Here is a 26,668-nt window from a genome sequence, read left to right on the forward strand (position 1 = left end):
ACAAAAAAATTAAAATGGTGGGGATGACAATAAAAAGGTTTGTTTCACAAACAAATGGACTTAGGTACTAATAAGCAAATGCAGAAGTCAAAGTGACTATTCTAAATTAAGTTGACAATTTCAGATCATAGCACAAGAAAAATGTAAGGTTTGCTTTTATTCCCATTCACAGCTTCCGCTAGAAGTTAAGATGACTGAAAACATTACATGGCAAATATTAAAAACAAAACAATACTTATCTCCTGACAAAAAGAGTCAAAATGGGCATCAAGATCAGGTGAATCATTCACATTAAAACAGTAGCATGCGCCTGCCTTTACAAAAACCATGACATCTGTATGTATACCGTAACCTTTGGTCAGTGTTTTCACTTTAGTGCCTTTACCAACACTGCAAGATTTAACAAACCTACCGAATTGGTCAAAATACATATTTTTGATCATTAAACAAAGATAGATAATAGTGCACAGTATAAATCATACATACTCTAAAAATGTGAAGATTTGACACACAAGTGATCTTTTGACTCCATGGTTTAATTGCCTTAGACACACACCAGCCGCCATGCTATCCATTGTCCAGTCAGCAAAAGGGTAAAGAAGTAAGAGTACTGGTATCATAATTGATCCGGTCTCAGTAAACTAATTGCAAGTTCACATCCAGCTGCTACTGAGGAAGGTTTCAGAACTGTCATTGATTGATTATAAAATACCAAGATGGAGGGGCAGGGTCCCTTTCTGCATTTCACTAAAGCACACAAACTGTGCCCAGCTGTTTCCCCGAAATATATTGGTGGCGGTGAAGGTGGCCTACGTGTGGTGCAGCACAGTTACTTCTGTGAAGCCAATAGCACCACCTGTTAGGTGCACACGTGACATGAAGTACCTTTGATTGTAAACCTATGGTGTAACCCATGTTCCCAAAGAACAAATACATACAACATTAAATAATAATCATTTTAATATCATCAAAAGACAGTAAAGACATTGTAAAGACTGCTGAGTATTAACGGAGGGGTGTTATCCTTAGACTGTATAACATACTTGTGAGAGCACATCTGGAGTCCAGAGTGCAGTTCTGGTTACCATGCTACAAAAAAAAGCCAGAGCAGCTCAGCAGCTTAAGGGGATATGCAAAGAAGAGGAATTCTAGGATTAAACAGCACTTTCTACTCTGTTATGTTCCGAAAACTAAGCAAGTTACGACTTGAGCAGGCAAGGCACTATGAGGACCTAATCCAAGCCTTCAAACTTTGATTGACAAACTTGATCCAACAGAGTTCTCTCCACTATACAATAAATCATGTGCTCAAGAACATTGCTTTAAATCAAAGGAGAAGTAGACTTAAGTCTGAAGTCACTTTTTCAAAATGAAGTGGTCATGGCAACCTAGAACGAACTAAAAAGAAGTCCAAGTTATGCAGTTGAAAGAGGAATCTTGTCAATTTTAAAGGAAATACTGTATCTGGATTAGATATTGGGATGAGACAAAACGTTAATGGACTAAATAGTTTCCTCTTATTTGTCAAATTTAGGAAATATGAATTAAAAGCCAAGAAGCACAAAAGAAAGAAAAGTAAAAAAGTATAAATGACCCACCAACATTCTTCCCACAAAATACAGCCAGTGCAACTTTCCTATCTCGACTCACACTCAACAACTAAATGCTATCTTGATGGCAGTTAAGTCGTCACCCCAAATCAAATATTAATTTTAAACTTACTGAGCTAATGGAAGGAAACAGCTTTGAATTCCCTTCCAAGGGTTACTGCAGGGGTAATTGCCACCCCACCTTCAGTGTCAGGAACAATCCTAGGAAGTCCTGGTATCTTCTTAAGTCAACTCCCTCAGTTATTTAACTGAAGAACACGTATCTAAAGCAGCTTCATGACTACCTGGAGGATCATGTTGGTTCTCATTTTGTGACACTCTTTTCTTTTGATGGTTTTAATCCACTTGAATGCTAAATGTCTTCTCCCTTTACACAAGATTTATTTAGACTTTTCATGCCTTCTAGCTTTTCTTACCTAACAAGTCCTTGCCAAATGAACAAACTGTCAAAATGTTAGTGAATTCCAAAAGCTGATTATATTAAATCAAACTCATTCAAATTAAAAAGACTGAGAACTAACTAAAAGACTGTCTAATATACCAAGCAGTGAAAGGAACTACTTTTATGACATCAGCCTTGTGCTAGTTAAATGATAGTCCTTATGTAAAAAATGAACCTGCAATGGCGCTGAGCAGCAAACCTGTGATGAAGAGAAATGAATGACACGGTCTGCTCAGCTATCTTTAGATACTTTACCAAACAAACCAGAAAACTTCACAAAGGAAAATATAATGCATTAGACTACAAGATAAGAGAGCCAATTCCTTGTTCTCAGACTCTTAAGCAACTTTGGCTCTTAATCTATTTACCTTCTGAGATGACCCATTTACCGGTAATATAAATCTACTTAGCAAAAGCAATCACTTTCTACAAGGATTTTAATCATCTACAGATGCTTAACAAAAATCTAATGATGTGATCTGTACATCTTACTGGTTACAATGGAACACTATTCACTTCTCCGTCCCCAGGAACTCCATCATAAGGTAAGCAGGTACGGGGATGGTGGTGCAATGATTAACGCTGCTGCCTCCCAGTTTCAGATTGCTGATTTCACATCCCATCCAGGGCACTTCCAGTATGGAGGTTTCAATTCCATGTTTTAGTGCAGGCAGTGTGGTGTGGTGGTTAAGGCTTTGGACCGCAAATCTCGCTACCGACACTGTGTGACCCTGAGCAAGTCACTTGACCTGCCTGTGCTCCAATTGGAAAACCAAAAAGAAATGGAACCAATTGTCTCATAAATGTTGCAAGTCGCCTTGGATAAAGGCGTCAGCAAAATAAATGTAAGATATACCTGCTTTGTCACTACTTGGGCAGACTGTGGTCATCTTGAACAGAGAAGCATCTTGCAGGTGTACTGGGTCACACTGAAAACCACACACTGTCCTGTATGAACACCTGAACAGTAAAAGAGCATTTCTGATGCACACTTGTGGTGCACTGTAGTGGTCTGGCGCCCTGTGATAAACAAGTACCCCATCTACGGCTGTGCCCCTGCTTTGTGCCCAAAGCTGCCAGGATAGGCTTTGTCTCCTGCAACCACAAATTGGACTAACTGGGTTTAACATTTTTGTTTGATTCAGGGAATTACTATCTTAACTCAGAAATCCATATCATCTTTATTTTTAAGTAAGCAATGTTAACTGACTAAAAAACGAAGATTGTCCATACCATATGAAATCATTTTTTTAAGATATACAATGCCTTGCACCCTGTGCTGGCTGGGATTGGCTCCAGCAGAACCCCATGACCCTGTGTTAGGATATAGTGGGTTGGATGATGGATGGATGGTCGATAATGTATTTTGAGCTTCCTGGTGCAATGACATCATAGACAGTCAAATAGCTTTCTGTGTATAGAATGATGTGGAACACAAACTAACACTCTTGTTACTTATTACGCTTAATCTGGAAATTATGACATTGCTGGAGGAATCAAAGTCATTTCTTCTTTAATAAATGGTTGGATTCTCATGGCTAAAGTTTGTGCTTATTATTTAAATTATTGATAGGTGGTGGATGAGTAAAACAATATTTAAAAAGGGTCAGCAAATAAAGACTTTACAAAAGTTATGAGTTTATATGAATTATAATAATAAATAAGCACATATGACTCTGTGGAATATTTTTCTCTGCTGGGAGAATTTTTTTTTTTGCTTAATAAATTGATGATAGCCAACTTTCTGATATCTCTTCTAGGCATTATCAAAAAAAAATTGTACATATAAAGGCGGCTGAATTTAGCGCCTACATACCAGTCACTTGTACACTTCGGGAGATGTTATATTTAGTTTAATACTAGAATAATTCCAGATATAAAGACAAAGTTTAGAAATGTGAAAACGGCAAGTTATTTATTAAAGCAATTGAAGAAAGTCAGGAGGGGGAGCTTCAGATTAACACAGTGAAATAAAAGTAGAGATGTGAAAACGATACCAAAGAGTCGAAGTTTCTGTCAGTCAAAACGAAGCATAGCGAGTCGAATCACTGTGTTAAAAACACCGCTGTCACGTGACTAGTGACGTTTGAAGCTTCGAATGTCATCAGCGCTTCACAGCGCGCTTTATTGGTTTGACAGCTTTGGCGCTAAATTAACAGGTAGTCTATAACAGCGGAAAACGGCGTTCAAAGGTTAAACGGTATAAATGGACAAGTACCTTTGCAGAATAAAACGATCAGAGACTTTTCTGACCTTTTACTGGTGACATGAGACTGAAACAGTGAGCGCTGCTTCCTTTGCGCTCTTGAGAGCTTGCCTTGACCTCAGTGAAGCACCAGATGTAGCTGTTCATACTGGGGCTGAGGCTTCTACGCTTCGAATCTTTTTCGGCACAAATAGAAAGAAAGCCTCAGTGCTTCATGAGGCTTCATTTTCCCATCAGTAAATAAAAGTTTGAAAGAACTGCTTTAATAAAGATAGAAAGTGCATCGCTTAAAACATGGGGGCTTCTTACCTTACTTCATTCCTGACATAAACGCCTTAGATGGACCCGTTGTTAAACTCCGTTCTTTTTCTCATTCCCACTTCAAAGTAATGCCACACCCCACCCTGATAGGACTCAATTGAGGACCACCAGCATGGCGAGAAGTTGAGTCACCTATCAATGGCACTACACTTTACTACACAGAGAGAGAGAGAGATACTTGTAAATCTTCCATCCATCCATTATCCAACCCGCTATATCCTAACCACAGGGTCACGGGGTAAATATTGTAAATATTGCATTCGTTATTATATTTTAGCTAACGATAAGACGCAAAATAAAACTATATTCCAGGAGCCACAGCTTTTCTGCAAATACTCGGGCCCTGAGAATGGCCATCGCTGGTCAATGAAAGAGTCCTCGTGCTTCAGCATGGACACATTCCAGGCAGCTTTTCATTTTAAAGTTACTCGAATAGTATCTGCCTTCTGTAGCAATATTAACAACTGACAATAATCTTTTTTTGTAACGTAACCTTTAACAGAACATTCAAGTACACAGTAGTTCTACACCTTTAAATAACATTTAATAAAACAGTATTTAAACACACCTAATCTCGACTGCGAGTCGAAATCACTGCCCAGGCAGATGTAAAATGAACAGAAGCAAGGAAACGGCAGAAAACCACCACCTCAACACGTCTATCACAGTGTCAGCCACAGTTTACATTCAAAACGCTGACGATGGTATGGTGGGGGTTCCCTCACGCCACTCATCTGAAGCGAAGAGATAGAGAAATGGCCGGACTGACTGCAGGGCGTTCTCAGTGAAGTGTTGAAAAGGGCGGGCGTTTCTGCCGCGTGGACTGCGCGAGAGATGGAGCGCGCGCTCTTCCTGTTGCTAAGTAACCAAACTGCGTCGGGTATAAGCAGCTCGCTTATCAAACGATTCAGGTAAAAGATGACGACTGGTAGGAATTACGGTCATCGATCTCAGCCACCGATTTAGTTCAGGCTCGGCGGGAGTTGGTATATGACTCGGCAGCACAGGGAGCAAGATGGGAATCGAAGCCGGATGTGTTTCCAGTCCGTCTCACCGCCACTCGGTTCACTCTCTCGAGTAACGTGTAGCATGCGGGCCTATTCAGACTTGTTATTTAGCCTAGCGTTGGGGCCTTTGAGGTGTGCACCTTAATGATGACAACAAACAGACATCGCAAAGAGCTGAGCCAAGCACTGATATATCTGCTTTCATTTACCGTTCGTTCAGTATTTGCACTTCGCGGCGCTTGGCACTTTATTATATGAAGATAGTTGGGCTTGTAACGTAAAATGAAAGAATGACAAGAGGACAGCGGTTCTCTCAAATCATAGTTTAATCTGTTATAGCGTTGGGAAGCAGGCGCGCAACCCTTTTTTTTTTTAAATAAACGTATTTTTAAAAACACTAAAAATGCAGCCACACTGAAAATCATCCAAAGCTGGAGTAGAAAACAGATGGATAAAATAGTCAAAGTGGCCCATATTTAAAGAATGCAGTTTTGCGACTCCACATATCAGGTACGGTAAGGTAACTATTGATGGCTTTTCGGCTGGTATTCTGTTTTCGGTGTGCTTGCTTTGTAACGCCTCTTGCGATGGTGTCACAGCTGCTAGACTAACACCATCATAGCCAAGGAGGAGCTCCACAAGTTGTATTGTTACGAGAATTACGATAGTCATGCATATTGGCTAAAAATAAAAGTCTGTATTCATTAGTTGTGTTGTAGTTTATTGCTTGATTTGTATCGCCACTGATAAAACATAGTAATATGTAACATGAAACAGCGCACTTCAAATGCAGCTTGATGTCCACTGTATAGTAAGCAATTGAATTATTGTATAATGATTAAGTCAACAGTGTTCAATAACTTGTGCCTGAATAGATTATGGAGTGGGTCCCAGCCGGAGAGGACTACTGCCATGCTGCCCATAAACAGAAGATTTCACCTAACAACATTCTTAAAACTTTTTTAAAGATCGCGTTCTTCTGCAGAAATATCCGTGACGGAGGACATGAACAAAGTAGCAAGTTTATACTATGTATGAACTTTATATACTATGTAAAGAGGCACTTGGCGGCTGTGCCACATGCCCTCCAGGAACCACCATTAGGCAAATATTTTTATGGCTTATATAGAATAATCGACCTGTTTAAAATGACACACAGTGATATTCTGGATAATGATTTCCAGATGGAACTTACAAATGACCAAAAAAAACTTTTAAAAGAAGGATGCTGGTGTCAGATAAATCAGTACATTTATCAGTGTCACACTACAAGATCCATCTATTCATTCATCCATTATCCCATATACTCCAGGAAAATAAATGAGGGACAAAAAAAAAATTGTTTTTTTCTGTCTCTTGTTTGGTTTGAGGTCTTTAGTTCTTCTTTATTATCAGTTTTTTTTTAAATCATTTTGTCTCATTAGATAGATAGATAGATAGGAGATAGATGATAATCTCTATCTAATGAGACAAAATGATTAAAAAGACGTTATACATACTGATCACTATTGGAGCATTTCTCAATTTTCCTTTAACAAAATGATCCATACCAAAATAATGTTTAAAGACAGAAGGTCTTCAGTTTAATTTATGTTAATGTTGGTCAGTGGCAATGCAGCTTGCCTCACTTAATCATTATACTCTATGTAGGCCATTTTAAATTACCATCCTGTGCTTTGGAAGTAATAGATAAAAAACACTGCATTTGTGCGATCATTAAAAGTTAACTATACTCTCATTCAACAATGATAATACAGTTTTGTCTCAGTTCAACCAGTTGCTTCAAAATGGAAGATGAACACTTCAACACATCTTAAAAAAATAGACAAGACACGGGGAGAAGGTGATGTAATCAAACTCAAGAACATTGCTTTATTAACAGGTTTGCACAGATCACACTGTATGCTCCATTTTGCCGCTTGATATGATGAAACAGATCACCTCACACATCCATTTTCATGATACCAGATGAACGGTAACAACTTGGTATACCAACGCATTTCATTACTAGGTGCAGTGTGCAGGCTATAATCCAGGCGAGCACGTGCATTCACCTTTTCATCCCAAAGGCCTGGCTGCCTTCAACTGTAGGCTCAGCCCACACCATACAGCGTCCAGCAATGCATCTCTTCATATGGTGCAGAAAATTTATGGAGTGTCACATTCTAATGTTGCATTCGGTGCCTTTAAATTAAAAATAAGTACATATATTAAAAACAGTGTTTTACTAGTACCCCTTAAGCGCTAGAACAACAGAGCCACATGATCAGCGTTGCCTGGCAAAATGGACATTTACACAGCAGCTTTGAACATTGGAGTGGTTTATTCAGTTATATGAATTTGCACACTTAAATCTGAGAAAGAACTTGGTGTAAAGTTAAAAGAGGAGTTCTGATCTCAATTACATCAGTAGGTCTGTTGTTGCCAAGGCACTCTTCTATCAAAAGGGCTTCACTTTCCAGGACAGAGGGCCTCATCCTAGATGGGAAAAGGGTGTTTTACTTCAATTAATACCTAATAAAAAAATCAAGGCAGTCAACAAGCTTCCGTTTTTGCAGAACACAAGATCAGTTACCCAGTTATCACTGGAAACCCACCTTTTATACACTTACTGCAGGAGTGTTTTATGGTATCTACTGTGTACATGTGAGGAGTGTATGCCAATCCCAGATAATGCAAATTCTGCTGGGAACGCCATTCTGTGGCAGCACATACAAGAGCAACTTGCAGGAGGCAATTTATTTTTAAAAAGTGCACTTATATAGTACAGATGTAGCAAATTAAGGCAATGGATTACATATTTCATAGAAGTGTATTACGTGAATACCTTAGGGAACACCAACAAGAATTCATTTTAACTCCGAAAACATTTAAAGAATGGAATCAAGATTTATACTAAGCAATACCCAAGTACACACTAAAACTGCTTTATTTTTGCCTTTATTTCATTTATTACTTCCAATGAAAATGATTTTACGCAGTACTAAAAAGACCCCTAAGTAGACTCATTCTGAGCCAATAAATAGTTTATTTTGCTCTAGTTCTGGAATTATTTGGTACTGCAGCATTACATGTTCAGCACACTGAATGTCGTACAAAATTAGGAAAATTGCTATTGGATAACTAGTACATTTGTCACAAACCACATAAAAAAATAAAGATTGTTAGATTGGTGAACAAATGTTTCATTCAAATAAGCTAATGTTGCTGTTCAGTTTAAGTTTAGTGTCAGCTACTTAGATACAAGGAAGAAATACTCTACATGCTAGTGGGAACAAGGACTTTGCAATGTCTCACTTACAAATTCATAGTCCTCCACATACTTGTATTTCTTTTCTCTGTAGTAAAATCTTTTCTTCAATAGGTACAGAACAATGATGTCACAAAGCACTGTCGCCTACAAGGAAAGAGCCAAAACACAATTACAACTAGAAAGAGAACAAATAACTCATTCTACATATTATGAATATATGGTCACCAAATTCACCAACATACAAGTCTCTATTTAGTTTGTAAACTTCAAGCAAAAAGTAGAATACTATCAAGTGACAACAAAGATGACACAGTGCAAACTAGAAAATTGTATTAGGGAATGAAAAATAACCAAGTAAAGCTGCTGAATAAAACTCAAATATAGAGGAACTGATTAGAAGATGCAAACTCAAAATGTTTAACCATTTATGCAAAAGCCTTTCAGTTCTGAAGACCGTGACAAGTAAAGTAAAATGCCACCTTTTATTGGCTAACTAAAAAAAGATTACAATATACAAGCTATCAAGACATCTTGCCTGAAGAAGGGGCCCGGAGTTGCCTCGAAAGCCTGCATATTGTAATCTTTTTTCTTTTTAGTTAGCCAATATAAGGTGGCATTTTACTTGACTTGTCACTACATTCATAATGGCTAACACGGTATAACACCCTACTACTACAGATCTGAAGAAAGAAAAGTATATTCTAACTATTTTTTCCAGACTTCTTTAACTCTAACAATGTCAAGAGGAACATAAGATAAATGCATTACTCACAACGCCAAAGAGTGCAAGACCAGAACCGATGTTGATCATTGTAGGGATGATGTTAAACTTTCCAGCCTGTCAACACGAAAACTAAGTTAAAAAACAATTGTAGCAACAAGTAAGATTGATTTAGTTACCAAATTAGGTGAGGGTCTAATAAGCAAGTCCATCCAATCAAAGTTACCTTTCTGATTTATGATCATTGTACCAAAAAGACTAAGGTTAAACCCTGGATTTAAGGAAAAAGCACATGAACATCTCCACAGTTGAAGAAAAACTTGATGACAAATCAAGCATGACATTAAAACCAGATGAGAAAAAATGGATATTGTGATCACATTAGAAGAGGTGCATGTACTGACCTTTCCAAAAACCATGACATCAAAGCGTATCCCAAAAGCTTTGATCAGAGTTCGGATTTCAGTGCCATTTGCAGACTTGTAGTATTTGGAAAATCTTTTATTAGGATTGAAGAATTAAAAAAAAGATAATGACACAAAAACACCCTCAGACATAATTTACAAAGTCAGATCTTTTCCCCCCCAAGTGTTCTAGAGACCCTCACCTGAAGTTGTAGCCTGGTGCAACATTATTGTCTGGGTCTTTGTTATCCAGCCGGCGAAAAGTATAACGAGGAATACACTTGGACCATAACTGATCTAAATCACATTCCCATTTGATTTGGATTCCCATCACACCACCCTAAAGGAAATCATCAATTACAATAAGCAAATACTTGTGTATTCTGGTTGTTAATTTCCTGAATTAGAAGTCTCTCTTTAAAATGTCCCCTTACTTCAATTGCCATATCCTGGAAGTTTTCCCCAGCCTCTTGAACAATATCCCCAAGTCGAAAAATTGGACATTCGGGATCTGTCAGACGATGAAATACACACTGCTGCAGATAAGTGGAGTTGATATGGGGCAAAATGTTCCTCCTGAGAATAAAATAATACAGTCTTTTAAAGCAAATGAACATCAATTTTCTAACCAAGTGTTTGTGAGTAGATTTACAGAAGGTATTTAATTCAATCTATGGCCCAATGTACAAAGCCTAAATAATGATGTACATACAATGCAAGATACAAGCCCACTACAAGAGAGAATTGTTATCAGATACAGAAACGGTATAATTTTTTTTTCCTGATTAAAGACTTGGAGAGGATTTGTTATCAAAAGAAATAAGTCCCTGGTGAAAACATGAAGCACTACAGTACATTATGTGAAGCTTCATCTATAGGATGGCAGTATAAACCTATAAAGTGCTACTCTGAGGGCCTGGCACATTCAGTTCTAATGAACCGTCTGTACATAGCTGATCATTAGAGCCTATAGGGGGGTGCTGCTAGCAGATTAATAAGGTTTCTTTTATGTAAAGGGCTGTCTGGGATATGTGCTATAAAGGAGGTAAAGGGTAGGAGGCCGAAAAATAAAAAGTCTCATATTGACCCAGGAGTAGACAGTGGGATCTGAGACAGATACACAGGGGCCACCAGAGAGCACCTATTTAAGCCCATGTGGAAAGACAGTTGCTACAGAGGATATTAAACTCTTGTCAGTATCACATAAAGTGAAAAAAAAGATGCCATAAAAATTTCCAACAGAAGACATTACAGGACAGGCAATCCGCCATATGCCAGGATTGCTTGTGCCTCTGAAAGAAAGACCATGGGGCATTGGCAAGAAGTCAGCTTAAATGTTTTGGGCTGGTAGGCGGCAGCAGACATTACTTCAAAGATCGGTGGGGCACTGTTGACTTGAAGTCGTCTTGTAAACTCTGGTTATTTGACATCTGCACCAACCTCAGTGAGGAGGAGGAGTTTTCAACAAAAGGCCCTGAAGCCAGCAGGGCAGCCATTTGTGACCCCAAATAGAAACAGACCCTGGTTCAAACCTGTAAAAGGTAGTGCTATGGGGTAGTAAAGTAGGTTTCTTTGTTTTTCCCCTTTAATGTTACTTTATTCTCCACTTTCTTTCTTTTATGTGGACTTTTTTCCTATATGTATGATGGGGCAATATGGATTCAAATCCAAGTCTGGTTTATCTGCGGTCTTCATTTTATTTCTTTAAAATAAATGATGAAAGTACCTCAGTTAGGGCTATGTGGCTACCTAAAATTCCACTTGCTGATCCTGCACCAAATAAAATCCAGCTTTGAAACCTTTTACTATTTTGCTGGACAAAACCCAAGTGGCCAAAAGAAATACCAAACTGCTGCCTTGGATTTGAGATTATTCAGTTTGGGAAGCTAAATGTTTATATCTCTGAGGTTTGTTCCCGATGTTGCCACTGCAAACCTCACTTTGAAAAACCTACTGGAAGTGACCTGGTCTGAGAATAATAATGATGATTATTGCCATCATGAAATTATTAGTTTAAATCAGTCCGACTGTACCCTAAAGATAGGAGAAGTGAATTCCACTTTAAACTCAATCCATAAACCAAGATTGGAGATTTTTTAAAAGCAGTCACAATGCCCCAAATTAAACAAATATGTGAGAAATACAGTTTAAAAACAGTCATTGTTCCAAAAGTGTTAAAATTAAAAGAAAAAGCAAGAGACTCACTTTGTAAAATTGAACCTAGGATATCGAATATTGTTCTTCACGAGGACTGTGAAGTTTTCAGCATCCTTCAAAAGTGCCGGCCTATAAAAAACAAAAAACACAGACAAACAGAAGACATTTGGTTTCATTCCTTTACAGATTCTTGACCTGCACAAAATATATGGTAGTAATTTCCATAGGAAGTACTTCCACAGAAACAGCTGAAAATGAACATCAAGGAGAAATCCTTGGCAAAGCAATAAATTAATGCAGTGGATGTTGATTTCAATAAGCATGAATTCAAATCCATACTCTTGGACATATTTGTTGTTGACCACTTAAAAAAAAAATTCAAACGTCCCTGTTCACTAAGGAATGCCAATTCTTCACATAGCTCGAATTATAAATGAAAATATGGTGAGCAAAAAGAGCTAAATGCTTAACAGAACTAAGGAGAGTTCTAACTTTCTTCAGGAAATGTCTCCCTCTTGTGGTAAGAATTAAAATATGGTACAGTATTCCTGTTTAATATAAAGTGTCTTATTTCATTTGGCTGCCAAAGCCTAATTTTAGTCTCTCTGTCACATTTTCATATCTAACACAACAGCTAATGAATGGAACTTAAAGCAACAGTAATAAGTGTTCTCATGTGGAACCAAATTGTATTTTTTGGTCAGGCAGGCAGATTATCACCAAATGGTATCCGATCCTTTAATACATAGCTATTGTTGTGCATTCCAGTGCCAGAAACAGAAGAGGAAAATACTCTTGAGTGGTGCCTAACGGCTCCCCCATGCCATTAACCCACTGACCTTAGAGAAGCCAGCGGAGATGGGACGGGGACCTCGCACACTGATAGATGCCTTTCACAGTGAGGATTATCCTTAAGAACTGTGTGATGGTACGAGTACTTAAAGTGAACACATTCAGATTCTAAATTTTGATACCTAATATTTTTCTTTTGTTTCATTACTTACCACATTACAAATTCTACTCTATTTCTTTAATAACTTTTTGGAAATTGTCTGAACATTAAGAACAGATATGCTGCACAAATATGTTATGTATATTACTGAAAATCCTGTATGAAGGAACACCATCCTTTTTCCCCACGCCAGAGCATCTTACTTGGGCAGAGTTTGGTCATTTTCCACAGGACACCAGGCAAGCACTTCACAGGTTTGGACAGTTCCATTGAAAGCCACACACCTTCCTGTTTGGACACCTAAAGGGTAGCAGATTATACCAGAAGATACAGCATTAAGTTGCAAGACAGGTGCACGGAGAATGCACTTTTCAACACAGGACCAAGTTAGACATTTTTGTGCACAAACTTTGTCACAAAAACTAAAAATAAGCACCAGCATATAGTAGAAGGGACTTGTTTTGTCACTTAAGAAGTCCAAGTTGTTTTACAAAGATCATCTGATCAAAATGGTCTTCGGCAATGGTAGCAAAAACGGCACACAATGTATTGGTGAATCCAGTGCCAAGTGTATTACTAGAAGTTAGCTGGCACTCGCAGTAAATATACCAAGTTCAAATTCATCATAAAGAGTGGTCTCCACCAGTGCTACCACCTTTTATATCAAGAGCACTGGCAATGAATGGGAGCGCTACACTGCACAAATCAAAATAAATGGTATTTAATAAAAGGGTCCCTTTATTATTAATAAATTATAAATTATTTATTATTTACTAAAAACCTCTGTTTTTCCCAGTTGATTCTGTGGTCTGTCAGCAGTGTGTTCTGCTCCTACTCTGTTCAGTGCTTGTATGGACAGAGTATTGGGCAGGGTCGTGGGTTCCAGTGGCTGTGGGGCATCTGTTGGTGAAGAAAGATTCACTGATCTTGACTTTGCTGATGATGCTGTGATCTTCATGGAGTCAATGGTTGTTCTGATCGGGGTGCTCGAAAGACTGAGTGTCTGAGCTTGCGAGTGTCCTGATAAAAACCAACATCCAGGCCTTTAATGACCTCTTGGGCACGGCCATCAGCAGTGTGTGTTTGCGGAGAGAGTGTCGACCTCGTCGAGAGGATTACTTACCTTGGCAGTGACATTCATGCAACTCTGGTGACTCTTCCTATGAAGTCAGTAGATGGATTTGGAGAGCATGGGGTGGTCATGAGGTCACTGGAAAGGGGTGTGTTGTGCTTCCAATATCTCTGCTAAAGTACGAAGGTCCAAGTCTTTAGAGTCCTGGTGCTTCCTGTCTTGCTATATGGTTGTGAGACATGGATGCTATCCAGTGACCTGAGATGAAGACTGGACTCCTTCGGTACGGTGTTTCTCCGGAAAATCCTTGGGTACCGTTGGTTTGACTTTGTGTCTAATGAGTCCCGAATGAGTTACATTACCTGCATTGTGAGGGAGTGTCAGTTACGGCACTATGGCCATGTGGCCCATTTCCCCGAGGGTGATCAGGCTTACAGGATCCTCATTGCTGGGGACCCGAGTGGCTGGACCAGGCCAAGGGGTCGCCTACTTAACACCAGGCTGCGGCAGATAGAGGGTCATTTCCAGAGGGTGGGACTGGACCGCATGTCTGCCTGGGGGGTTGCAAACCAGGATCCTGAGTTGTTTAGTCGTGTAGTGGGTGCGGCAACGCACTGTACCAGTGTATGCTCCCCAACTTGACTTGACCCAATTATTTCTCCACACAACATTATGCACTAAATCTAATAAAAGTGCAATACCCCATGCAGTAGTAACTCCAGTTAAAACTGAAACAGGCCCACCTGAATGGTGACATTAGTGTACGTGTTAATGCATCTGCTGGACAGCCACAACAGTGTTCTTGTATTCCATGGCGGCATTTATTAAAAGTCACTCAAGAAGTGTCTTAGCCAGACAATTTCTGTATTTTGTCTCTTTGCTATTTATTGTGGAAAATGCAGCAAAAAAAATAACACCATCTTTTGCACTCTTTGCATAATGTTACAAAGAGTGACAGGGTTACTTTCAAACCAAAGGAGAACACAGAAATTAAAACTTTAGTGAACGTGAACTTGAGGTATTACTGTCATTTGGCTAAGTTTAAGGGATGGCCAAAAACTAACGTACTGTATTACTAAAATAAGTCTCAAAGGTCATTTTTTAAACAATCTTCTTAAGGCCATGGTTAATATTAATATGTTGTTAATAAGCGAATTAGCCTCAAAGTGCCACACTGGTAGCACTGCTGTCTCATAGTGAGGAGTTTGGGGGCTTCTCCACAGATGGAGATTCCACATCAGGCCAAGTTGGTTTGCTCTGGTTTCCTTCCACAGTCCAAAGACATGCAAGTTGAGTAAATGGGAGATTTCTAATTTGGCCCATCTAGGTTCACCCTGTGATGAGCTAGCACCCACTCCAAGTGTTTCTCCTGCCTGCACCTTTTGCTTGCCGAGAGAGGCTCCAAATGCCCCCTGCCCTGGATAAATGGGTTTAGAGGGTTGATGGATCAACAAATACTGTATCTATCCTGCCCAAAGCAACTCTAATGTGCACATCGCCTATACTTAAAATAGGTAAAGAAATACTCTGTACTTACTTTATATAAGTTTATACAAGTTATATCAGGTAGATTAACACCATTGCGTTTCTTAAAATCTAACATTTCACTCCATTGTATCCAAAAATATGAAAAAGCTTTAGTACTATGACACTTAACTACAGCTTTCATAGTTCACACAGAAGCTGTGCAAAACTCAAGCATGTGTATAAAGTACCAGACCCGCAAGTACTGGCCTGAAGCCAAAATGTATATTAAAAGCTTTGACTGAAATTAAGCTGAAGTTTGCTCCCTATTCCTTAAAGCCATTATATTTGCCTAACATGAAGATACTTTTAAAAATATGAACAACCAAAAAGTACAGGCGCTCGTTCTCTATATTTATATCTTAATTAGCTGGAGCATTACTTGCTGAATGGCAAGCTGATAAAATGAAGGCCTACCAGGCTTAATGGTCTGCATGTACTGGACCAATAAGGAGCTCTGGTAACATTTCAGATGTCATAAATTTATCATTCAAAAGATATTTTAAAGAAATTAAAATGAACACACTAAGTCAGTCAAGTGTCATACCATTGCTCTTGACATTAACAAGTCCTTTAGTGCAGTTCCTGTCTGAGGTGCAAGTTGTAGATGGACCAGGCATCTAAAAGACAAAAAAAAAAAGAGAATACATAAATTATAGATTAATGCACAGACCCAATGACTTGAGCAATTAGGCTTCTATGAATATATACATACTGCCCACCTCTATTACAGTAAACTCAGAATTACTCTCCCCCCCCCCCCCCCCCCCCCATTTGGGATTAAAAGATGTATATGAGGCAAGTGTTTATTTTGGGGTATTGGACCATATGTTAATATTTCCAAATAGTTTGAGCCCCATTGCCATAGGTACTGCAACAACTAACTTCCAAGTATTAATTGAGGAGTATTGCACTGGGCATGTGCAGAATGCCTGATCCAACATGAAATCTACTGAACTGACTAGAAGCAAAATACATCATCAAGTCCAACACATGGAGTCTTGTAAAGGTTAACAATTTGGGGCACCCTGGAAATGAAATAAATCCCAAGTGTACTTTAAGCTCAGTTCCTTTCAATGAATAGAGGAAATGTGAGTGCTATTATTCTATAAATGGTAAAGCATAGGTTAAAATCTGCCCAGAATTGTTCAGTGACTTGACTCGGACTTGTCTACTTGTTCTAAAATAGGAAGCACTTCAGTATGCAGCAATAAGGAACTACAAGGACTGAGCCACCACCATGGACTTGCATGTAGAAGCACATTTACTACTGTGATGGACGGCCGGGGATCCTGCCCGGATGGGACGCCCTTTATAAGAGAAGACTGGGGGGAATGGGCGTACTACCAGGAGTACCTCTCCCGGGACATGAGAGGTCAGCCCCCTGGGTTTACATCGGGGCCACGAATTTGGAGCTCAGAAGCTCAACCCACTGGGGGTCAGTGGCCATCACCAGGGGGCACCTGAACAGCTTCAGAGTCTGGGCATGCAGCACTTCCGCCACACCCAGAAGTGCTGCCAGAAGAGGAGCGGGGGTTCCTATGCAGCACTTCTGCCACACCCAGAAGCGCTGCCGGAGGTTAATCAAGAGACACCTGGCGCACTATAAAGGAGGCCTCCTCACTCTACTCAGAGGCCAGAGTCGGGTAGAGGAGGAAGAGGTTGCGAGTGAGGAGTGGAGGTGTTAGAAGAAAGACGGTATATTGTGTTTACTGGAGCACTGTGTTGTGTGTGGGACTTTATTGTGAGAATAAAACTTGTTATTTTGGACATTTTGAGTCCGTGTCTGTCTGTGTCTGGGCTGATCTTCTACACTACATACATATGTAAGACCTGAAAGACCACATTGTCAAGTGGTGAGGTTTTCCATGAAGTGGACCACAGGGATAGGAATGGACCAAGAAAATTCTGCTACCACACCGGTGCACTACATTAGAGATCTCCGGTGGATGGAATATAGATTTTGAGAAAAGACAGAACATACTATTATTTATTTATTTATTTTTTACAAGACAGAATCAACTGAAACTTTAACAATATTACACAACCAAATGGAATAGACAGGGAAAAATTATAAAACTTTCTTACCTCGGCACAATGACCTTGCTCTTGATCAGGTGTGACAATCATGTTAGTCATCACAAAAAAAGAGGTTTCTTCCTGGTGCACAAAACAGTAAAGACATTACTCCATTATCACTAGTGGCTAATTTCTTTAAATGCAATGTCATTAATGCATAACATGACAACATGCACTATGCCACCTCAAGTTTCCATGCTGTTGTGACCTAAAAAGAATGCTCAGAAAATAAATGTTACTGAGACCCAATAAATGAGGGGTTGAATAACACACAGAGGGCAAATACAGGGTGGTTGGCTCAAATCAAGAACCTCTCTCAGAGTCTGCCTTAATAAAAACAAAGTAATTAACTTTCCACATAGACACTGCTGCAGGTGCGCAAGTCAAGACAGTTTTTTGCCATCCTTGACAGAACATTTTAAGGCAGATTTTCCTATCCAGAACCTTTTACACACTCCATCCACTTCAGGGTCACCAGATATCAGGGACTATGTTGATAATTAGAACACTCTAGACGAGAACAGGCCATTCAGCCCAACAAAGCTCGCCAGTCCTATCCACTTATTTCTATCTACTGTATTATAAAAAGAAATCCTGTCCTGGAAAGCAAAAAGCAAGTCTACGATACGTGATCTTCTCGGAAGACATTTTGAAGACCCGCGAGACCAAAGACACGCCCTTCTTACAATCTATCAAACAGGACAATAGGCAGCAAAACATTCAGTCTTGTGAATGATTTGAGCACACACAGATTCAGGGCTCTCAGCGCATATAAAGCGTATAAGGACAGTACGTTATAAATTAACTGTCGACATCTAAGCGAAGAAGAAAGCAGCGCAGAGAAAAATAGACTCAAATGCGTTGGACAGAAAAAAGAGCAAAAAAGAATAATCAAGGTGCAAATTCAGAAAATAAGGAAAGTAATCATCAGCCCGGAACAAGTGGAATTGAAAAAAAAGCACGCCCAATCCGGCTCAGAATTAAATGACAATGAGAAAAAGAAAGTAGAACTTCATAAGGACGTTTACAAACGTTGGCGCTAAACACATGCAGAGCAGGTTAGAGACTATGAAACCAGGGAAATTAGAAAGGCTCAAAAAAAAAAAAAAAAAAGCACGTTGGCGCTATACACATGTGAAGAAAGTTAAAGGATATGAAAGTAGGAAAACTAGAAAATATAAAAATAAAATAAAGATCGCAGTAGCACAAACAAACAAACTGCCTTATTTAACTATGCACCAGTCTAACTTTGGTTTTGCACAATAATTACTACACTATTGCACCTTAACACTTAATTCTACTTTATTCACATAATTTTACTTATTTATTATGTTCTACTATACTGTTATCTTTCAATCTATAACTTTTTGTTAATCTAACTGATATTCTTCTAACTTTGCACAGTTTTTGATAAGCGGATCAGGATGCATTTCACTGCGTGTTGTCCTGTATAACTATGCATGTGACAAATAAAGAATCTTGAGAATTTCAAAAACGGAGTTTACCGCACATGCATTTATTGGTTACTTTGTTCATGTATATATACTTATCTGCTTATTTAAAAAGCAGAATTTACCCCAGGAGTCAAAAATATTCTGTCTAGCCCTTGTACAAAAACCTAGACAAAAGCTGGGGTATGACCTTGGTAACCCCATGTACTTCTGGAACTGTGAGAGGAAAATAGCACGACTTTACAGACGGGAGTCCAATGCAGAACTCTACTTACTTTTTTACTTTGTTAAAAAAAAAAATTATTAACTGCTGATGATGATGTCGATCATTTTGTCTGTGCTGAAATTCCAAACAGAGAAACCTATCCTGACCTCATTAAAAAGATTCAGCATATTGGGACTCGCAAGATTACAAAAATTGTTTTTACAGAAGTTCTGAAATAAAAGTGAAACTAATGAAATAGCAACAATTCAAAGAAAAAAAAAATCTTAAAAGTGTGTATCCAGAAAACCAACCACGGGGGTTGGCGAGCGAAGCGAGCAGGGGGCGAAGCCCCCTAGTCTTCCAAAAAAACATCAAGTTGAGTTTTGAAAGTCCTCAACGTTTTACTGTCTACCACACTACTTGGTCGCTTATTCCAAGTGTCTATCATTCTTTATGCAAAGATAAACTTCCTAATGTTTGTGCGAAATTTACCCTTAACATGTTTCCAACTGTGTCCCCATGTTCTTGATGAACTTATTTTAAAATAACAGTCTCGATTCACTGGACTAATTCCCTTCATAATTTTAAACACTTCAATCAGGTCACCTCTTAATATTCTTTTGCTTAAACTGTAAAGGCTCAGCTCTTGTCATCTTTCCTCATAACTCATCCTTGTAATCAGCCTAGTTGCTCTTCTCTGGAATTTCTCTTGTGCTGCTCTGTCCTTTTGTAGCCTGGAGACCCAAACTGCACACAGGACTCCAGATGAGGCCTCACCAGTGTGTTATGAAGGTTGAGCAGAACCTCCTGTGACTTGTACTCCACATATCAAGGCGCTAGATAACCTAACATTCTGTTAGCCTTCTTAATGGCTTCTGTACACTGTCGAGAAGTAGATAGTGTTGAGTCCACTATGACTCCTAAATCCTTCTCATAAGGTGTACTCTCAATTTTCTGACTGCCCATTGTGTATTCAAACCTCACATTTTTACTTCCCATGTGTAATTCTTTACATTTACTGACATTAAATTTCATCTCCCACAAATCTGCCCAAGCCTGTATGCTATCCAAGTCCTTCTGTAACGATATAACAGATTCCAAATTATCTGCTAATCCACCTATCTTGGTATCATCTGCAAACTTAACCAGCTTGTTACTTATATTCCTATCTAAATCATTTATATAGATTAAAGATAGCAGCGGCCCCAGCACTGACCCCTGTGGAACACCACTCTTAACACTAGGCACTCTAAAATTAACCCCGAATGAATGACTAGCGATGTGCCCTCTGATTTACTGACACCTGGTACTGGGTTGAGGCAACAAATAAAAAAAAAATTTAAAATTGGAGACAATTTCAAATAAACATGTCACGCTGTAGTTATGTGTAATTCTGCCTCAGAGCTCCAGAGATTAAGGGCCCGTTTCCCAAACATCTGTACTTGAGAGGCAAGTTAATATCTGAATCTATAATATTGATTTTATAGTGATTAACACGACTAAGTAAACTAATTCTTCATTATCATTTCTCCTGTTTTGAACAGCTCTCGTACATCTTTATTTTTATTAATTAGTGTATAATGTACATTCCTCCTTCACCTGATTGACAATTGTGGCCTGTAATAACCGACATCAAAATTTGACAAGCTCCTGACATACCACCTCTGGAGATATAACTTATTTAAATACCCACCCCTTATAAAGACCTCCCTATCCATTTTTAATAAATAATTTTAAAAAGCGCCCTAAAATCTATTGTAATCCTGGGGATAAAAAGGGGGGGAAATCCTACTGTTTAAAGGGTATTTATATAATTAATGAATAAATAAATAGATAAAACCAGTCCAACTATACAAAGCCCCCCAGTCATCAAAATTTTAATCTGAGGGGCTAGGGTTACTACACATTAGGGTTATTATGATCTAGGGTTAAAATTACACCAAAAGGGGAGAGATTTAACATTAGGGTTACTAATGGGGTGTTTAAGTTTAGGCCTTCCCCGTACCATCAATAATCCTGTCACCTGAGATTTTTTAAGATAAGGTGTAGGGTAGGGATAGGCTATCTAGATAATGCGTGCCCTTCCATTATGTGTGGATACCTGTGGCATGCAGGCTTTAGACGAGCTGTACGCTTGCACTGACGATGCATAAAAACTCCACAATTAATAGGAGGAGGAATATGCAGGCCTGGTACATGACTTTGCCAAGTGGTGCACAGCGAACTAACTGCAGTGGAGTATTAGCTAAGAATATGGTAGTGGAGTACAGGAAGTGCAAGGGTATCCTGACTCCAGGTTCCATCCCAACATTGAATGTTCAGGTGATCCAGGCCTAAGTATCTATCTAGAGAAGTACCTGAAAAGAAAACATGATTAGGCTGGAAACACTGGTGCAAAATGCAAAAAGGGCCGAGGACAACTGCTTTCCTGATGCAGATCATCTCCTTTGGTGTTAATCAAGAGAGCTGGTTCTGCTCTGGGTATTAGCCTAGATCTTCTTGGGCAGAGACAGACAACAATGTTGGAAATCACATTCTACCATGGTGCTCAGGGAGGGTCCATAACAGTGCACAATATTTTCTCCCATGAGACAAAATGTATATCCATCCATCCATCCATTTTCCAACCCGCTGAATCCGAACACAGGGTCACAGGGGTCCGCTGGAGCCAATCCCAGCCAACACAGGGCACAAGGCAGGGAACCAATCCCGGGCAGGGTGCCAACCCACCGCAGGACACACACAAACACACCAAGCATGCACTAGGGCCAATTTAGGATTGCCAATCCACCTAACCTGCATGTCTTTGGACTGTGGGAGGAAACCAGAGCGCCCGGAGGAAACCCACACAGACACGGGGAGAACATGCAAACTCCACACAGGGTGGACCCGGGAAGCGAACCCGGGTCTCCTAACTGCGAGGCAGCAGCGCTACCACTGCGCCACCGTGCCGCCCCCCAAAATGTATATTCTATGTTAAAATGTTAATATAAATAATGGATATTTTATCTTTTAATGTTTAGATTTGAGATGTGTAGTGTTTACTAATATCCGAGAATTGTTAGTAAGTGTTGGCTGCCATAGGACTAAAAAATCCCTGCTATGTCAACAAAGTGATATCTACACTTAACAGACTCTGGGGTCGGTTGCTCACTGTCATAAACTCCACTTTACAATACACATCCATCCTGACAAAAGTCACATCAAGGTATGAAAACACTTGGACATTGGTGTTCCCAGCACCACCACACAACTTAGAGGATTTTCAATGAAAAAAATCATAAGAGAGTGCAAGACTTTCACTTACAAAATAACAGTAATGCGACAGGATTTGTGGAAAAGGTGTAGTACCTGGGGAGGTATGATATAATCAGCCACATCCCAGATCCGCACTCCCGCGCTGTTGTCGGTCACCGCAATGCCCTTAACTTTGGTGGTGACAGAACTGATGACGGTGTCAAATTCCTGATATCCCTTCTGCCACACAAACACCCAGCTGTGGAGCAAAAAGGCCAGATTTACTAAAATTATTCTGAACAATATTAAAAATAGGTAGTTTCGTAATCAGGTGCATAAATCTTAAGGTTTTAAGTGAAAGAGAGAAGATGGCTCTAAGCTTATAGAAACAGAACAAAATTTCAGTCAGTTACAGATTCACTATAAACCAACAAAGCCAAAGATAAAAGCAAAAGTAGTCACATGCAGCACTTATGTATGACTTCTTTTATTTTGGAGCACTTTCTTCACCGATTGATATGCCAACACTGCTTTGCTTATTATTTTTCAAGGAGCCAAGCTTAAAAGAAACGTTTGGGGTAGCATTTTGATTTATTGATAGAGATATGGCAGGCTGATGATGAGGCTAATTAAATTAAAGAAAAAAAAAAACACATTTAACACTCACTTTTTAAATTTTGTCCTTTCTGTGTGACTTGTAATACATCAGTAGCTTTCAAACTGGGGGCCAGGTGGGTTAGAGCAATACTAGTGAAGCCAACATGTCTTTTAAAAAAATAAATTCAGTTTTACAAGTATTTAAATAGCTTTAATTAGCTTTTAGCTAAAGCAAACTCAGAATGTAAAACTGTAAAAAAGGTGATTAACAACTTATAACCGAAAAATATGACACGATACTTGATGACGTCTGTGTTAGCAGTCTGCTGCACTTCAGCATTTGCTTAGTTGTGGCTGCAGGTTTGTATTCCTAACAGTTTCACAGTTTGGGAGTCTCTCTATCTCAATCTGATCTTATTTAATTAGCCTATTTTCTTTTGTCTCCAGACCAGGTGGTATAACATTTTGGGAAATCTTGGGCTTAAAAAATGTTTAGGGTTATAGATCAAGTAGTAGTATATGTCACATACTTCAAAAGATCTTCATGAATGATGAACCACTGTTATTTCCCAGTTTTCTGTGGTGGCACACTGTTCCACTACAACCTGGCCACAGTACTTTACAGGTACCTGCAACACTAAGAAATAAAAAAGCTACACAAGATTACCCTCATATGGGATAAACACTACCACATTTAAGTACAGTAGAATGTATGGCAGGGCTGGGTGGTCTTCTGCCCTTGGAACGTCTAAAACTTATTTTCTCCAGCTAAAGATTTTTATTTTCACTTCTCTCTAGTCCTTCAACCGCAGTAATTAGCAGTAGTACTAAATGAAGTATGGTGTTGATAGTGTATCTGACTTATTTTATATGATGACGGACATTTTTTAGAACAACAAATATTCAGTTTTGCAATCCATGAATTGTGACATGCATTTTTACATGCAAAAAAATGTTACATTTAAAAGCTATCATATTATTACTACTCAAGCACAAAGGGCGTTTTGGGTTGCTTCAGGATCCAACCACATCACCTTCAAGTGGTTATGGACTAAAAAGCATCCGAAACAACTTTTTGTGGCAAAGTTTCGTTAGCTGCCACGACAGAGTGCAACACATCTGCAATGACAAAGTATCAGAAAAGGATGACTGCCATTTAGATTTGGGCAACTGTTTCAGAATCCTGTGGGCAGAGTGGTGGCTCTGAGGTTTGGGATCTGTGCTGGCAATCAGTCCCGGCAGAAGTGACTTTGGGCCCGTTATTCTGCATCCAGCCCTGCAGTGATAATTTGGGGGTTACTAATCCAGCCCCCCTAAAAAACCTAACACTGTTCCAGTGTGTTGCCCGTTGCACTTCGGTCCCAAACTAGATGGTTCGGAGTGTTGCGAGTACGGCAATGTGCTATCAGCGCATGCTCCCAAATTTTCAGAATCCTACAACGCCTCAGTGGACTTCAGGAAACTGACAGCTTGTAGGGAGGGGGGGACGAGAATTTTTTAGCAGAAACAATTAACAATACGAAATAGAAGTTCTGTAAAATTTGAATGCAGACTGGAATTTCGCAAAATTATTAAATAAACGTACAAGCTGTCGTACGTTGCATTTGGTAGATGTCCCCGACTTTAATTCTTACTCCTTAGCAGTCACAAGTTAAAAACTCAGATGCACAGGATTTCCGGCCAAAGAACGCAAAAAATAAAGAAACAATATTTACTAACAAGATATATGAAAGATATTTAAATAAAACATCACTCCTATCGTGTATTATTGAATAGCTTTTACAATTTTATTTTTCTTTAAAAAACCAAAGTTAATTTAAACAGGAAGGTCAAGTATGAATCCTGGCAATACATACTTGGCCAGTCCTGAACATGCCCTTGATAGTTAGCATACCCAGCAGTGGTGGGATTCTGGCTTCACCAGTGCAAAAATAAAAGACCCTGTTCTCGCGTTCTACCTCCGCTTTCTCTCACTCACCCGATCACGTAGGCTAGGATCCCCATTTGGAATAAGCGGTTAATCAAGCCCACCTTCCTGCTCTTTATGTGCACTATTCTGGGAGTGTCGTATTCAAAGAGCAGTTGACACAGAGAACTGCAGCCACAGCAGTCGCCGCCGGAGTTGGACATGTTGAGCTTGAAATGGATGCAGCAAAATACACCAAGAACAAGTCCGTGATAAAAATCACGAGACCAGTTGGAACAAAGTTTATCTACGAAATAAAAAAGCGCACTACAATCCCACGATTGGTTGCTTCATCGCGATGGTCAGGTGAACCGAGGCGTGGACGGATTCGTCGTTAAGACTCTCCACACAGCCGGCATAATCACGCAATGGGGTGAAAGTTTCACTTTCCATTGGTTTACGGGGCAGCTGCCACTTATTTAAAACGTTGTTACTGTGTTTTTACTAACTTTTACGTGAACTCGGCAAATACAATAAACATGGCTGTTAATTATTAATACAGGATACATCACATACTAGCCAAAGCGCGTTTTACGAGTTGCACTTATAAACGCTACGCGACTATAGTGTTTACTGAAATTATCATTCCGCTTGAACTAAGTGCTTCAGCACTAACAACACGTTTTGGACACTACAATCGCAAAATATGTTTTCTTCAACTGAATATAAAATTTCAAACCGCTAGAAATAAAAATACAGAGTTTCAATTCCAAGCAACCAGCAGGTTTCCTCTGTCGGCAAAGCGGAACGGCACATTTTATGGCACGTGATCTTTGTAAGAGTGCCGATTGGCTGATGTTTAATCCCATGTGACCTCAGATGTTGAGTACTGTACATAATAGCATCAACTTCTATGGACAGTTTTTCCACACTTGTTGCGAGAATTCTCCGTTTTTCTTCATTATTAATTCAAGAACATCATTTTAAAAATAACAATTTTCCAATAAACACATACGTAGTTGGGCGGCACGGTGGCGCAGTGGGTAGCGCTGCTCCCTTGCAGTTGGGAGACATGGGGACCTGGGTTCGCTTCCCGGGTCCTCCCTGCGTGGAGTTCGCATGTTCTCCCCGTGTCTGCGTGGGTTTCCCCCAGGTGCTCCGGTTTCCTCCCACAGTCCAAAGACATGCAGGTTAGGTGGATTGGCGATTCTAAATTGGCCCTAGTGTGTGCTTGGTGTGTGGGTGTGTTTGTGTGTGTCTTGCGGTGGGTTGGCACCCTGCCCGGGATTGGTTCCTGCCTTGTGCCCTGTGTTGGCTGGTATTGGCTCCAGCAGACCCCCGTGACCCTGTGTTCGGATTCAGCGGGTTGGAAAATGGATGGATGGATGGACATACGCAGTTATTTTAACGACTTCTTATATCCCACGTATGCAAATAAGAATTCTGAGTATATAAATAAAATGCATTATTACTGTTAAGTCACGGTGTTTACCCAGTGAACACTATGGATCATTTACGGACTAA

General features: G+C 39.5%; 1 protein-coding gene across 4 annotated transcripts; it reads right to left on the reverse strand.

Annotated features, from left to right (window-relative positions):
- Positions 1 to 7,444: 7,444 nt before the first annotated feature.
- Positions 7,445 to 25,590, reverse strand: LOC114669267 (P2X purinoceptor 4-like). Of its 4 annotated transcripts, none has more exons than XM_028825496.2 (12): positions 25,217 to 25,590; positions 22,756 to 22,900; positions 17,758 to 17,829; positions 16,217 to 16,289; positions 13,277 to 13,373; positions 12,170 to 12,250; positions 10,399 to 10,540; positions 10,168 to 10,304; positions 9,965 to 10,058; positions 9,612 to 9,677; positions 8,910 to 8,983; positions 7,445 to 8,064 (listed from the first exon to the last, which is right to left on the reverse strand). In XM_028825496.2, exons 1-12 carry the CDS (start codon positions 25,366 to 25,368, stop codon positions 7,935 to 7,937), a joined length of 1,263 nt encoding a protein of 420 aa, XP_028681329.2. In that variant the 5' UTR covers positions 25,369 to 25,590; the 3' UTR covers positions 7,445 to 7,934. The 4 variants fall into 4 exon arrangements, with proteins under 4 accessions (XP_028681329.2, XP_028681335.2, XP_028681333.2 ...); XM_028825502.2 differs by having other exon boundaries at positions 7,445 to 7,770; positions 25,217 to 25,587; XM_028825500.2 differs by having other exon boundaries at positions 8,888 to 8,983; positions 25,217 to 25,587.
- Between the last annotated feature and the right edge of the window lie 1,078 nt (positions 25,591 to 26,668).

This window comes from Erpetoichthys calabaricus, chromosome 18 (genome assembly GCF_900747795.2).
Source record: "Erpetoichthys calabaricus chromosome 18, fErpCal1.3, whole genome shotgun sequence".
In the NCBI taxonomy this organism is placed as follows: domain Eukaryota; kingdom Metazoa; phylum Chordata; class Cladistia; order Polypteriformes; family Polypteridae; genus Erpetoichthys; species Erpetoichthys calabaricus.

Coding starts and splice junctions, on each gene's coding strand:
- LOC114669267 (XM_028825496.2), bottom strand. CDS start 25,368: ATGTCCAACTCCGGCGGCGACTGCTGTGGCTGCAGTTCTCTGTGTCAA. Junction 17,830..22,755: donor ATTATATCATACCTCCCCAG/GTACTACACCTT, acceptor TTTGTGCACCAG/GAAGAAACCTCTTTTTTTGT. Junction 8,984..9,611: donor GTCTTGCACTCTTTGGCGTT/GTGAGTAATGCA, acceptor CTTTCCTTGTAG/GCGACAGTGCTTTGTGACAT.